At 37.0% G+C, this 16825-nt stretch overlaps 1 protein-coding gene across 1 annotated transcript in view; it reads right to left on the minus strand.

The window, feature by feature from the left end:
* The window catches only part of Rb1 (RB transcriptional corepressor 1), a 133645-nt gene that overhangs the window by 105355 nt on the left and 11465 nt on the right, over positions 1-16825 (minus strand). The window contains exons 3-4 of the mRNA XM_021645595.2: positions 2231-2346; positions 205-324 (exon numbers count right to left, since the gene is read on the minus strand). Of these exons, the coding sequence (XP_021501270.1) occupies positions 205-324; positions 2231-2346 (236 nt within the window). The remainder of the gene's footprint in view (positions 1-204; positions 325-2230; positions 2347-16825) is intronic.

The raw sequence follows: 16825 nt of genomic DNA on the forward strand, positions 1-16825 counted from the left end.
AAATTACCTGAGAATTAATAATTATCTAAAAGTTAATAAAGAAATAATAGCAAAATGAATAAAGCTAAGGGATAATACTTAATTCCTCCATTAAACATGTTATAGTTCCCAGACTGAATCTAACTAAACAGTGGTGTGTATTGGGGTATAAAAATAATAAACAAACAAAGAATGAGGGTAAACCTAATAAAACTTTTATCTTACCGTTCTAATTTGCTGTAGAGTGCACATAACACATTATACTTCTTCAATAATCTTGACACAGCATTATCAACTTTGGTACTGGTATCAATTTCTTTTAGTAAGTCGAAGAATTTATAGACACTACAAAGAATAGAAAGTACATGAGTAGATATCAAAATTTGTTTTATTTCATTTTCAAAGTATATATATTTCAACTCAGAAGACGGTAAGTTCTACACTAGATCACACTGTGACACTGTGTCCTTTGGAAAGATTGTACTTGTTTTTTGGTTTGTTTGGTTTTTTTTTGTTTGTTTGTTTGTTTTTTGCGTTTTACTAGAAACAACCCATGCCCCAATAGCCACCTACCCCTAATTATATCTATTCAAAATTAAGAAAACAAAAAAACAGGGCACAAAAAATATATATATTTGTTTCTAAGTATGTGTGTATGGTTTTTTTAAGATCTTAACTTTTGCTTATTCATTTTACATCCCAATTGTAACCCCACCCCCTCCCTGTTTCCCCTACTCCTCAGAGAAGGAGTCCCCACCCCACCCCAGCCCGTGTCAGGCTGCACTGTCCATGTAGATGCCCCACCGCAGGAATGTCTACCTCTCCTCGCCCTGATACCCTTTCTGTACTACTTGGCATTTCCTTGTCGCATACAATGATGTTCTCTGCCTTATCCAAATCTTCGTGATTGAATATTTGGAAAAAGAAAAAAAAAAAAAGAGGTGGCTAAAACTTTAAATTGTTAAACAACTTCCAGTAATTCATCATTGTTTTCTGTAAAAATTAATCTTCAATATGTATCTTTTCAATAGGGCAGCAATGACAAGTTATCACATAGACCTCACTTATTAATTATCAATTATCATCTCTTCTTCCTCCTACACCTGACACAAGGTGTCACTACATACCCCTGGCTGACGAGGAGCTAACTTTGTAGACCAGCCTTGTCTTTAACTTAGAGATCAGCCTGCCCTACACCATCACACCTGACTTCATATATTATATTAATTTCTAATTAACTTGGTATATGAAACTATACAAAAGCAGCGAAGTGGAGCAAAGAGTAGTCACTGTAACTATTATAGGTATAGGCTGTCCAACCTCCAGAAACATCTTCAGCTAAGCCAGGTAAGATAGTACATGTCTACAGTCCCAGTTTCAGGGAGCTAAGGATCACTTAAGTCCAAGAGTTTGAGACCCACCTGGACAGTACAAGGTCATACCTCAAACCAACCAACCAAAAAAAAAAAAAAAACAACAAACAAACAAACAAACAAACAAAAAAAAAACCAAACCCTGAGCTAATCAGCAGGAGGCAAATAACATTTGACAGAGGGTATTAAAAGTTTTCATGGCACGAGGGGATAAAGCAGTTTTAAAAGACTATGTAGGAAAGGAAGGAAGAAAGCAGGGATGGCAGAAGACAGCATACATCAAAATGCTGACTGGAAATTGCTTTGAACTTAATACCCTTTAGGAAGTTAGTGAGAAATGCTAAAAGTATGTTAAACATAAAGGACAGTCATTCTCTCGTGGGGCCCTTGGTTTACATTTACTTATGCTGCATTTGATTAGAAGAAAAGAAAGAGAGGGTGCAGAAAAAGAAAAAAAGACGTGCATCGAGTGAATGTGTAGAATCCAGACAAAAAGAAATAAGCTTAGAGTAATCTTTATGTTAATAAAGACTACACCAACACATATACTGAGAGGAACTGAATACCATGGAAACCAAATCATTCAAAGTTCTCCTTTTCTAGGGATAGTTTAAGAGAAGGAAGTGGAATTTAGTGACTGGGGTATTAAAGGCATTGTCTCTTGTAAACCTTTTATGCAGACAAAACATGAAATAAAAAATAATAAATCCTTAAAAAAAAAAACTAAGCTTTAACCAATTCCAAAAGAGAATGACAATTCACTATTTGTCCCAAATACATTATGTTTAACTTAATTTTAGCATTTCCACCATCTTCTTAAAGTGTATCAAACTTTAGAAGCCCTTTTTATTTCAGCACTTCTGTGTCAGAACATTTACCTGGTTTCTATGGTTTTCTGTAGCTCAGTAAAAGTAAATGGCATCTCATCCAGGTCGACTGCTGCAACGAAGATGCAGAGGCCCCAGAGTTCCTTCTTCTTCTGAATATATCCTTCCTAGGAATAAAAAGGTTCAAGTACTTTATTAAATCAGTTGCACCCTACATACCATGTTAAAGCTAAATTACATATGATTTTTCTCATTAAACATAAAAATGTATTTTTATAATGACATATACTTGAAAAGATTTAATATTATATTAATATAACAAACACTCAATTTCTATTACAAGGCAAAAAAAATCACAAGGAGGTTCAAAAAGTTAAATTACTATTTCCTTTGGAAACTTTGAGGCAGTCAGTTCTTTGAAACAGTTTTTTTTTTTTTTTCAGGAGCCTAATATCATTAAAACCACATCAAAAGATTCTAGAATTTTTAACTTCTCCAGGAAAAAAAAAAAAAAAAAAAAGCTGACTTGCTTTTCCGAGTGTGTACTTCTTTTGCTCTAATTATCCATTTTACTCCCCTTTGTTAAGTATTTTCTGGTCTTGTAAAATTTCCTAACTAACCCACTTACCTCACTTTATAAGGATTAAATAAGACTATGCTTAAAGCCATGAGCACAGTGTCCCGCACACATTTACTAACTGATGAGCAATGAATAACATTATTGGTAGACTTTTTCAGTATCATCCTTCCTCCTCAACAATATATGCCTCCCTCCAAATGTATACATCTTGTAGGTAAAATCTGGATCATATTAAGATGAAATGAAGTGTCAGATTATCTAATGGTCTAATAAGCAGGTAGAACTATTTGTTGAAGGAACAAATGGAAGATACAACTTTACACATTGGAACTCTCATGTAGCAGCTGAAGAATGAGAATATCTAGATTATCAAATAATTGTAGATAATAAATAATTCACCACTGTCCAGCTATAAAATTTTCCTTCTAATATAAATACTTTAAAATATAACTATAAGAATAGTTGAAATTAAAATGAATGATAATATTAATGGTTAGTGAGGAAGAAGTGTAAAAAGACAAGTGAATACCAAGGAAAAACTGTAAAATGGTATGGCCATTTTGAAAAACAAGTTCGGATTGTTTCTAGATATTTAAATATATACTTTCTACATCACTTAGCAATTCTATCCACAATACTTAGGCACAGAAGAAATTAAAACGTGACTAATAAATATAGCCCCAAAATAGACACAAACTAAATATAACAGAAGTGGAACCAAATAGAAATAATGAAACTGGCAACTCTATAAACAAACTGCAATAGAATTATGCAGCAGAATTATGCTACTTAACACAAAAAAGGGAAGGTCCTAAAAATGTAGGAACACAGAGAAGTCAAAATCATTGCATTGAAAAAGAGTCACCAAAACCACAAAAAGCTAGAGACAAAATAGTATCGTAGATTCCTTCCATACATAGTTCCAGAAAAGGTAAAAACTCGTCTTTAACGTCTGAAAATAGATAAGCAGCTAACCGAAGACAAGAGGGGATGTGCTGGGAAATAACTACAACAATGGGAAAAGAACCTTCTGGTGTGATCAGAAAGCGGTAATCCTGAGCAGTCGCAATCATATGGAAATAGATCCCCATCAACTTTTGAACTATGTACTTAAACTCATAACAGCTTAATGTAGGAAAATTAACTCAATAAATTTGATTCAGAAACTATGTTACATACTTCCTACTACTGAAGCTGAACATAAACTACATATGTATATACTGATTCACTGTTACAATGACTATACATTCTCAGAAAATAAAAACACCTTTGCCTATGTTTTTAATTTTTTTATTTTTGAGATAATGAAATTAAATCATTTCTCCTTCCCTTTTTTTCCTCCACCCCTCCCATGTAACCCCACCCCTGTTCTTTCAAATTCACGGCCTCTTCCTTTTATTGTCGTTACAAATGTGTGTGTGTAGGTGTGTGTGTGTGTCCCTAAATATATAAAATCCTCAGTCTGTATTTTACTTGTAAGTACGTGTTTTCAGGGCTGACCATTTAGTACTGGATAACCAATTGGTGTGCTCTTCCCTGGAGTAGACTATTTCACCTGCCTCAGCCTTCTTTGTCACCTGTAGCTTTTTATGTGCAGTTGGGGTCCTGTGAGCTTTACCCTTCCATGTTATTCACGACTTCCTTGTTGCCTGTTTCTTAATAAGGTTAAGTTCTTAGAAGCTACTAAGATATGTAAGTTGCTTGTCTCTATGATAAGTAACCCCTTAATACACACTTCTGTAATTTTTACACAATTATCATGCTTCCTGTTTGCTTCTCTGCCCCAGCCACCTAGCCCAGCTGAACATGTCTTCGATATACCTGCCTATAGCCATTAAACTCTTATCTTAAGAAACTCTCGGACTGCTAAAATTTATTATACTACTTAATCATTTTTTTTAAAAACCAGAAAAAAGTTTTTGTGTGATGCTGGAGATCAAAACCCAGGCCTCACACATACTAGACAAACAAACCCTCTAACACTGAGCTACATCCCCAGCTGCAAGAGCCTCAGGTTTTATTAGACTATAGCCCTACAACTGAACTAACCCCTGTAGCTGCTTTTCTTTCTTTCTTTCTTTCTTTCTTTCTTTCTTTCTTTCTTTCTTTCTTTCTTTCTTTCTTTCTTTCTTTGTCTTTCTCTTCTTTCTGTTGTGTGTATGGATGCGTAAGCTAGAAGTCAAGTTGGACTAGTACTCAGCTGCTCACCACTTTATCTCTCACTGAACCTTAAGCTTGCTGCTTCCACCAGACTAGCGAGGCAGTGAGCCCCACAACTGGCCTGTCTCTGCCGCTGCCCTTGCCCAGCACTGGAATTACAGCTTTTTGCTTGAGTGCTAGTAATCTAAACTCAGGTACATGCTTACACAGCAAGCCTTTTATCCACTGACTCATCTTCCCAGCCTTCACTTTCTTAAATGATATGCTTCAAAGAGTAGGAGTTTTTAATTACTGTTTAACTCAATTTGTTGTTCTTTTCTTTTACGGCCCACGTTTTTAGTGATAGTATCTTTGAAATTTATCTCTAACAGAGTTTCACAATGATTTCGTATACATCTTGGTCTAGAATTATAGGTCTAGGATTCATCTGAACTAGTCATTATAAATACTGATAGAACATGAATTATTTTCATTCATATTTATTGGCAATCCACATCATGACTGTAGAGGTTTGAGTACAACTTGGCATTAGTTGGTCCTCTCCTTCTACCACATGGGTCCAGGATCCAACTCCAGTTGTCAGTCTTGGCAACAAGCACCTTTACCCACTGAGGCATGCCTCAGACCCTATAAATGAATTGTTTACAACTAGATATCCAGTTGTTCCAGCTTCATTTGTTGAAAAGAATAGCCTTGCTCTACTAAATTACCTTTGCACCTCTCTAGAAGATGAGCTGACACACATGTGGCCTATTTCCAACTTCTATATTCTACTCCACTAATCTACCTACCAAATATCTTTTCACCAATACTAAATGTCTTAATTATTATAGCTTTAAATGTTCTGGGCATTTTTAGTTGAGTTTGATTCCAGAGTTTTCTGTCAACTTGCCCGAAAATGCCATACTTTTAACTCATAATCTTAATTTATATTTTAATGTGATGGCTGAAGAGTCACATTATCTAAATTTTTCTCCTTCAACCTACCACCTCTGTGAGACTTTTTTCCTTAGCTTCTGAAGTGTTCTAACATCCTTGTGCTCTTTTCTGTCTCACAGCTTCTCAATATTTACCTGCACAGTGTGCTGCCACCCATCTATTCATAAGCATCCCACCCAGGACAATGTGGCTTCATCTCCAAACAGAGGGTCCTTGTCTCATTCTACTTTGCAATGCAGTGGCTCTGTGAAGCTCCAAGACTTACATCCAACTTAGAACTAAATCTCAAACTAGTTGTTGTTGTTTTGTTTGTCTTGTAATTTCATAAAACTTATTAATTAAAAAAACTTGCAAATATTTTTTCCTTACAAACTTGGAGGGAAGGAAGGATATATCAGTGTTCCAGAGTGTATACTACTTTGGCAGAGAATTCAAGACCAGTTCCTGGCACCCACATCAGGTGGCTCACAACTGTTAATCTGTCTGACACCTCTAACTTCCAGCTTGCATGAGTACTTGCATTCATGTGCATACATATAAGCACACATAATTTTAAAAAGAAAAGCTTAAAAATTGTTAAAGAGGGTTCAGAACAACACTTAAAATTATTAAAACAAAACAACTATTTCTCATTCAAAACAATCACACAGAGAAGGCAAAACTTATAAAGGAAATGGATAAACATTTCTCAAAATAAAAAAAATAGTACTTTTCAAAAATCTGATTTTTTTTCAAAAATCTGATTCTTAAAATGCTAAATCTTAAAACAGTGTCAACTGAAGGACATGCTGTTATGATGTACTGAGATCTTCAGAAGCCTTCAGCTAAGAAATCATCCAGTGAGAATAACTGGTAAGTTAGATCAAGATCCTTGTAACAAATGTTCTAATAGCTACTTAAAACCCAAACAATGGCAATCACCTAATATCTTAAAATATGATTGCTAAATAATACCTACCTGAATTATGGAATCATATAAAATCCTAAGACATCTTCAAAGAACAGTTCAAACATATGGAAAATGCCCAAGATATAATGTTTAAGTGGGGGAAAAAAACAATATAATTTGTATTTCTTTATTCCAATTTTGTAAAAATAAATAAAAAGGAAAGGAATATAAATTTCTAAAGTAAGTTCTTATCTCTAGAATAAGTAGGATCATAAGCAGTTTTCATTTTCTTCATTAATACCATATATATTAATTAATATCAACTGTAAAATAGGACATAGCAGCAAAACTGCTAAATTTATGAAAAGCAAGATAGAAAAGTTAGAAATGTATGACAAAAAATATGAAAATATCAAAACCTCAATTATATATTAACAATTTAAATCAAAATATACAACCAACACTTTACATAGCTACTTACCAATTATGCTACTATTTAGTTGTGTACATCTGAATCACCCTAATGACAATCCCAAATTAATGACAATTTGAGCTTGTTCTTTGACAATGTTCTTGCTTACAAAAGAGCTCCACCAAGTGGTGAAAATAAGTATCTTGAAAATAAAACTAAAGTAAGAGAAAATTACAACTTAAGCTATCAAAACATAAATCTGAATTGCACTTTCGCAAGTTAAAAGGGTCTTATGAGATTTCTAGTACGTAAAAATGCTCTTGTCCAAGGCTGACCTTTTGAGTTTTGTCCGCAGAACTCACATGGTAGAAAGAGAAAACTTACTCTTGGCAACTGTCCTCTAGCTGCCACACTCGTGTCACAACACATGTGCCCCTCACACACACAATAAATAAAGTGAAATAAAAATAAAATGCATTCTCAGTAGCCTACATTTTTGAAATATGAAAAAAGAAAACTAGCAACTATCTTGCAGTGAAAAACAGTAAGGTTGTATTAAGCATTAGATGTGCTATAGAAAGTCTTGAAACAGAAGAGCTACTTTCTTCTTTCTGTCCTTGGATTTTTCTCCTCACCTAGGTGTTATATATAAACAAAAAAATAAGGTACTATAGGTCAGGAAATCGATCCTACTTGTACAGACTGAGCTGACAGCAGCCAGTATTAAGAACATTCTTGGATCAGCACCGAAGATACAGGAGTGACAGAGTCACAACGGAAGGTAAAAGCTAACATGCCTGACTCAGTTTTAATAATCTTGGGTACAAACCAGATGAATCAACCATTAGTTACATAATAGATCTGAGGGGGAAGCTAACTCTACTCTCAAAAAACCATGTACCTGGCAAGTTCAGGTTTACCTTGTCTTATGCTCAAGAGATAAGCAACCAAGATTCCTTTGTTAAAGACTGGATACAGATCTCAGTGTACAGCTAGCTAGTCCTTGAACTATGACTGACTTGCTCATTTTTCTCTATCTCAAAAAAATTTAAAGTGTCTTGAAGGCGGAAAGTTCTAATTTCCCATTTTACCCTCCAGAGTCTACTGCACTATCAAGCAATAAAATGGTACTAAATGCACATATTTTTAAAGTTGTAGCAATGTATAGCCCTTAACATAGGATATACTAGCTTTTAGATTTTCTTTATTTTTTATTTTTCTTCAACATGATCAGCAAAGCCAGCAGCAACAAAATCACCCAAGAAAAAGTCTTGATTCTGCCCTGGTTTCTTCCGATCCCATCTACACACTGACAGCAAATTAATAGCATCAGCCAAATAATTCATGCAAAGAAATGACATCACAGGCCTCATGTTCTATACAGGAAACATAACTGACCTAGAATTCAGCTTCTAACATTCATTAATGATTTAAAAAAAAAATATCCAGCAAACTACAAATTGAAAGCTACTTCCTCAATTTGATAAAGACTATCCACGGAATATCAGCTGTTCAGTCAGTAAGAACTAAGCTATAGAACCACAGAACCACAGAGGTTAGGTACAGAGTAAGAGACTAGGGGGTCACAAATAGATTTCCCCGGGAGAGGGAAATATTATAATCATGGGAGGCCAGGAATGGGAGCATCAGGTGTAGAGAGGATGGAGGAAGGAATACAGAAAGAGACAGCTAAAATGGAAGGGTTACTTGAAAGGTAGTATAGAAACCTAATACAGTAGAAGCTTGCTAAAATATACACATATATGAAGGTGATCTAAATAAAATCACCAAGTAATAGGGGAGACAGAGCACAACTGGACATCCCTTGTCACCAAATCAAACTTCTACTACCAAGACTGGGTTATGTTTAATTTAGTAGTTGACCAAAGGAGTCCCATGGGAACCGCCCAACAGCGCAGACTACTACTAAGACTATAGGTTGCTCTCCAAAACTGACACCAAGGCCCCGCCGCTGAATACAACACCTACACAACTCCTTGAACAAGGAGACGTTGAGCTGGTGCCTGCATAGTGCTTTCACCCCTATATTCTAGTATCTTTGGTAAAGTAAGGTACTCTGCACACTACCAAAGGAGAAATGTAAACACCAACCCAGCCACAAACCCTTTGCTCTACAAGGGTGTCTTACCTGAAGATATGCTAATGCAACAGTAGCACAGTGTTTGTGGGAGTGACCGACCAGTATCTGATTTGACTCAAGGCCTACTCCATGAGATGGAACCTATGCCCAACACTGCTTAGCTGATCAAAGATCTGAGACTAGATAGCCCAGGGACCTAGGTAAAACCAAATATTACTATTCTACTAAAAGAGTGTGGCCATAAAATAACTACTAAGGACATTCTGCTGTATTATATATCAGTCCTCCCTTCGGAGATCATAGAACCCCATAGAAAAGGAGGCAGATGGGGTGGAGGATCAAGAAAACAGGAAGGACATTCTAAATTAACATGATAAAAATTCATATGAACTCACAGAGACTGAGGCAGCATGTACAAGTTTTACACAGGTCTGTACCAGGTCCTCTATATAAATATTATGGCTTCCAGTTTAATATTTTTATGTAATTCCTGAGTGAACAAAAGAGTGGTCTCTGATTCTTGTGCCTTCTCTTGGGCTATGTTCCAAATAAAAGATGAGGCCCTAGAGCAGAAAGAAGTGGATACTTCTTTCAGTGTCCGCTGAAAGAAGCCCCCATCCCTAACCAGAAGCAATCTGCAATTGATAACGACTTGCAAATGTAAATTTAGTAGCCTTCAAAAGAGTCTCCCTGGGGAAACAAACTACTCTTCAGTGCAGGCTGCATGCCCAGCAGTAGATGGCCAACAGAAAACTAACTCAGTGGCATCACTGGAGGTTCCTTGTCCCAAAATCATGGCAGAGCTTTTCTTTTCTATTTCTTTTCAAAATTTTTTATCATTCGTTTTATTTCATTATATTCTCTTTTCTCTTGCTTTACCCTACAGGTTATATATATACATATATATATATGTATCTGTGTATTATATATATATATATGTATGTGTATATATACATATATGTGTATATATATACATACATACACACACATACATATTATATAATGACTTACAGTTTAGTGTTTTTATTAAATTTGTGAGTGTCAAAATGAGTGGGTCTTTGTTTTTGTGTCTTCTCTTGGGCTCTTTCTGTTTGTTTTATCTAATTCTGATATATTAATTTTTGTTTTATTATTATCCCTCAGAAGCTTGTTTTTAATGAGAGATGGAAAGGGGTGAGTCTAGATGGGAGGGGAGATGGAGAAGAACTGGGAGGCATAGAGGGAGGGGAAATCCTAATCAGATATATTACGTGAGAAAAAATCTATTTTTTTCAGTGTGAAGGAAAAAATAATAGTCACAGAAAGTTTAGCTAATACATTTATTGATAAGAGGGTAGAAACATGGTATCACTGTTATCCTTTCACACACTGACATCATACAGAAATCCTGAATAAAGCAATAAAACAAAAAGGAAAAATAAGGTGTTCAGATTGAGAAGAAACAAAAATGCCTTTCTTTAAAATTGTTTGATCATTTCTATAGAAATCCCCAAAGAATCAGTACAGAGGCTATGAGATCTACTACACATTATAATAAGAATACAGGAGAAAAGGTTAGAGCACAAAACCCAATTGCTTTGCTATAGCCCAACAAATAGACTGCAAAATAATGTTTTAAAAATACAATTAAGAACGGTCTGGTGGCACATGCCTTTAATTCTTGATTTTTGTGGGTTCACATCCAGCCTAGCCTTCCAGGCCAGCCAGGGACACATAGTGAGAAAAATATATATGTATGTACATATATATGTGTGTGTGTGTGTGTGTGTGTGTGTATACATACATACACAAACATATAACTTACATGTGCATCCAAACATGGTAATTATTTGTAAAAGACATAGCTAATAAAGAACTATTATCCAGTAATCCCAGCACTCAGGAATGCAGAGGCAGGCAAATCTCTGTGAGTTCAAGGCCAGCCTGGTCTACAGAGTGAGTCCAGAACGGCCAAGGATATAGAGAGAAACCTTGTCTTGGAAAAATAAAATAAAATAAAATAAAATAAATAAAATAAAATAAAATAAAATAAAATAAAATAAATAAAATAAAATAAAATAAAATAAAATAATCTATTATCCAAAAATGCAAAAAATGCTTAAATTTAGTATTAAGAAAACAATACCTATTGAAATAGGGAAAAGATATAAACAGGTATCTTATCAAAGAAGCTATACAATGGTAAATAAAACACCCAACAGTATATGCTATTGGAATGTTCAAACAGAATGCCACTTCACACTTATTAGAATGGAAAAAGAAAATGCAAAACACTGACAACACAAAATGTCAGCAACAGTGTCCAATAATTCAATAACAGGCTCGGGAAGGTAAGATGATTAAGCCATTTGAAAATCAGTTTATCAGTTTCTTACAAAGCTAAACATAAACATACTCTTACCATATGATGCAGCAACTCTACTCCTAGGTATCTGTCTTAATTGGGGATTCTATGGTTATGATAAAACACCATGACCTTAAATAATATGAGTAGAAAGGGGTTTGTTTCAGCTTACAACACCCAGGCACATGCCATTGCTAAGGAAAATCAGGGCAGAAATTCAAACAGGGCAGGAAACTGGTGGTGAGAACTGACAGAGGCATAGGAGGAGTTCTGCTTACTGTCTTGCTCTTCACAGTTTGCTTTATTATTGCACTCTGGAGTACCAGCAAAGTGGTGGCACTGTTCACTGTGACCTGGGCCCTCCAACATCAATTATCAATAATAATAATAATAATAATAATAATAAAAAGCATCACAAAATTTGCCCATAGATCAATCTGGTGGCAACATTTTCTCAAGATTCTGTCTTCCAAAATAACTCTGGCTTGGGTCAGGCTGACATAAAAACTAGCCAGCAAAATCTTTATTCCAAGGAGCTAAGACTAAGACACACACACACACACACAATCTGCACAAGCCTGGCATGGTAGCTTATAACCCCAACAGTCAAAAAAACTGGGGCAGGAGAATCAGGAGTTAAGGCTAGCCTATGCTACACAGTCAGAGTGAAGCCACTTTAGGCAACCTACCAAGATTCTCTCTTGAGGTAACATGCCTGGGAGCTGGGGAGATGGCTCAGTGAGTGAAGTAGCTTGCCATGCAATCATGAGAATCTGAGTTTGATCCCCAGAACCCACATTGAAAAGCCAGGCACGATGGTGAATGGCAGGAAGGTGTAGACATGGATTCCTGAGCTTCCTGACTGGCCAGTCTTATCCTAATAGGTGAATTCAGGGCCAGTTAAAGACTGTCTCAAAAGAGAATGATACCCATGACTGGCCTTTGGCTTTGTATGTGAACACATGTAGGCACACAAATGCATATACAAACACATACACACAAAACCTGTACATGTATGTTTGCAGCAGCTTTACTTATAAATGCTAACATGTGGAAGAAACCAAAATACCCTTCATCAGTAGGATGGATAAATTGTGGTACAAACATGACAGAATATTATTCAACACTAAAAAGAAATGAGCCACCAAACTGTGAAAAAATGTGGAAGAAACTTAAATGATATTATGTGAGACAAGGCCATCTGTAGCTACTCTTTTACATTCTAGAAAATGCAAAACACTGTTTAAAAAAAAAAAAACCAGTGGTTAAAAGAGTTTGAAAGGAAAGCAGAATGAACAAGCAAAGAGTATATGTAGAGCATGAAAGTATTCTATATATACAATGGCAGACCCATACCATTAGACATTCATCAGAAATCAACAGACCATCTAACACCAAGAATAAACCCTGATGTAAACCATGGACTTTGAAGTAATGAAGATGAGCTAATGAAAATTCATCCGCTTGCAAATATACTATTCTAAAGAGAATTTTAACAAGGATAAGGCATAAAAAATAGGGATCAAAACTACTGTTTGGCATGAAACAACCGAAAAGTTAGAGAGTAATTAAATAATTCAAGACCCTAGAGATTAGACAAAGGAAACCGGCCCCTAAAATACAGAAATCTTAAACATGAGTCATACAAATGCTCAAATTAACTTGCAAAAAAATGACTGCAAGTAACAGTAAGAATTAGGTAAACAGAGCTGGGAGTACAGGAGAGTTGCTGTAGCTTGACCACCCTTTATCCTGTCTGAACTCTTCTTGAAATCTGATGGCCATTGTGGCTATATTGGAGGGTGGGAATGTTAAGAGGTGGTTAAGGCATTAACATGGGAATCTGTTCTTACTCTGTAAGAACACCGCATGAGTGAGCACAGAGCAGGTTCTTAGTGAGCCCATCCCTCAGGGGTTTCTTTTCTGCCTGCTTCTGCTTCCCTTGCTTTTTTTTTTTTTTTTTTTTTTTTTTTTTTTTTTTTAATGATGCTTTTTCATCCTCACAGAGAGCATTTTAGGCTTCCTCTCTAGAGAACCATGAGCCAAAAGAAATTTCTACACGCATACCTATAAAGATTTTTATAACTGTGGCAACCCTTTCTACAGCAAGCCTGCTGGCACCACAGTTCCAACAGAATGTGCTTGCTTCATGATTTGTTTTGACTGATTGGTTTGGTTTCCTTTTTTGCAACAGAGTTTCATTATGAAATCTGTGATAGCTTGAGTAAGAATGGGACCTACAGGTTCATGTATTTGACTACTTTGTTCCCAGGTGGAGCTGCTTGGGAAGGACCAGGAGGTGTAGCCTTGTTGAGAAAAAGTATGACACTGGGAGCAGGCTTTGAGGTTTAAAATGACTCTTAGCACTCCCAGTGTGCCTCTCTTTGTTTCATGCTTGTGTCTTAAGATGTAAGCTCTCTATGACTGCAGAGAGAAGCCTAGCATAGCTGTCCTCAGAGAGACTCTACCCAGCAGCAGTTCAAAACAGATGCTGAGGCTCACAGCCAAACATTGGGCAGAGCACAGTCAGTCCTTGTAGATAAAAGGAAGGATAGAAGGACCTGGAGGGAACAGGAGCTCTACAAGACCAATGGAGCCAACTAACCAGGGCCTAGGGGGCCATGCAGAGACTGAAGCACCAACCAAGGACAATGCATGGACTCAACCCAGGCCCCTTACACAGATGTAGCCTATAGGCAGCTCTGTCATCATGTGGGTGGCCTAGTAAGGGGAGCTGTGGCTATCTCTTACATGGACTCTGTTGTCTGCTTTTCAATCACTTCCCCCTGCGGCTACCTTTCCCAGGCCACAAGGGAAGAACCTGCACTCAGTCCTGATGCAACTTGATGTGCTGGGGTGGGTTTAGGGAGCTCCCCTTTTCTGAGGAGTAGGGGAAGGAGGAAATGGGGAAGGGTGGGACCAGGAGGAGAGGAGGGAAGGGGCTATGATTAAGATGTAAAGTGAATAAATAGATAATTTTTTTTAAAATGTGAGCTCTCAGTTCTTGCTCTAGTGTCATGTCTATCTGCCTGCTACCATGTTCCCCATCATGATGGTCATGGACCTTAACACTGTGAAACTCTAAGCTGCCAATAAACTTTCTTCTATAAGTTGCCTTGGTCATAGCGTCTTAGCACAGCAATAGAAAAGTAATTCAGAAAAAGCCCAAGCTGGCCTAAGACTTGTGACTTTCCTGCCTCAGCCTGAGTGCTAGGATTACAAGTATATATCTCCATATCTAGTTTCATTTTGTGGTCACATTTTAATAATCCTCATAATATTTAGTACATTTTCATTATTATTATTATACCTTATTATGATCCCCATCTGATCTTCAATATATCATTATAATTATTTGGGAGGGCCATGAATCATACCCATATAAAACAATGAACATAATTAATGTGTTATAACATTTGACAGACTGTTCCCTCATCTGTCTCTTAATCTCCTTATGTCTCTTACCTACTCTGTGAGACATGAAATTCAAACTAGGCTAATTAATAACTGTATAGTAGTTTTCTTCAACTGAAAAAAAAAAGAGGCATTTATCTCTTATTTTAACTCTCATTCTAAAACTATTAAGATTAAGAAAGGTATGGTGGAGAATCTAAAACGTCAACTTGACTACATCCTGAATTGGCTAAAACATAAGCAGTCTGTATGTAGTGTACATGCCTTTAATCCCAACACTCACAGCCTGGTGAGTTCCAGGACAGCCAAGGCTATATACAGAAACCCTATGTTGGAAAGATAAAATACAACAAAGCAAACAACAGCAAAACCACAAACAGCTGGCCACACCTCCGAGGGATTTTCTTGATTGGACCAGTTGAGGTGAGATGACACATCCTGAACGCAGGCCACACACCTTCTAGTGGCAGCCCACATAAAATGATATGAAAAGGGAAGTTTTGGTTTGTGTCCACTTGTCCTCATTCTTCCTGGCAAGTTCATCTTTCTGTTGCTGAGGCATTTCCCTGATGGTATTAGAACCTACTTCCAGCCCCCAAAGTCGACTGAAGACCAGCTGAAACATCTGGCCTCATGAACTAAGCAACTACCAGATTTTTAGCCTTTCCTTTGAGAAACAGCCATTGTTGGACTAACCATTCAACAAATGGAACAAAACCTGGATGACAGCGCATGTGCTTACAACATGGTTTATTGACTATTTGAAGCCTGCTGTTGAAATATGAAGACCTAGGCTGAGAATGACAGAAAAATCTTCTAAAAGTATTTCTGCTTAGTGAAGTTGTACTTGGCCGCCTAAGGCTCTGATAGATATGTCACGCAGCAGCAGCATGAACCAAGGAATAATTCTGACTTCCAAGGCAAACTTTAAGAAAATTTTGTACATATTTTGTACATCTATAGCTGCCACAGATGTGGAACTTTTGAACACATTAATCAAAATCCCAAACTAAAGATGCCTTATCTCTTTTTAAACATGTGTGTGGTACTTGCATGGGTGTGCATATGTGTGTCTGCACATGTGCTTATCCACAAACGTAGTGTGAAGGCCAGAGATGGGCACCAGGTGTTTTCCTCTCGCACTGTCCACCTTATTTTTGTGAGACAGGCTCTCCCACTGAGCCTGGAGCTGGCCAATTAGATTAGGCTGACTGACTACCAAGTGCCCCGGATTCAGCAGTTTCTGTCTCCCAGCTCTGGATTACGTACAAGTACCACAGCTGTGTCAGGAGTTTAGGCAGGCGCACAGGAGACCGAGTTCTCATACTTGAATAGCAAACAATTTATCCACTGAGCCACTAAGATGGTTCGCCTTTTAAGTACTAATCAAATGTGAAATAAAATGCAATGTTTTATTAAATTTGTTCCTGTAACAATTTCATACACATACATAGTGCATTGTGACTACTCACCCTCACCTCCTCATTTCCCTCCCACCTCCAGTACATTCTCCCTCCTGGCCAGTCCCTTTTCTCACTCACCCATTTTAGTTCTGTTTTGTGACCCAGAGAGGAACAAGGGATGCCAGTGCAACATCCATTGTTACCATTCACTGCAGCACAGGGAGCTTATCAGGGATACACAACTGAAGACAATGTCTGCCCCTCCCCCAAAATCCATCAGTAGCTCATATTTCAGCAGGGAGGGTTAAGGACAAATGGTCCTCTCACTGATCTATGATTGACTATGGGCAAGCCCAGTCCTGTGCAGGCCCACATAGTGCAGCTGCTGCTACTATGAGATCACG

The sequence above is a fragment of the Meriones unguiculatus genome, chromosome 9 (assembly GCF_030254825.1).
Source record: "Meriones unguiculatus strain TT.TT164.6M chromosome 9, Bangor_MerUng_6.1, whole genome shotgun sequence".
In the NCBI taxonomy this organism is placed as follows: domain Eukaryota; kingdom Metazoa; phylum Chordata; class Mammalia; order Rodentia; family Muridae; genus Meriones; species Meriones unguiculatus.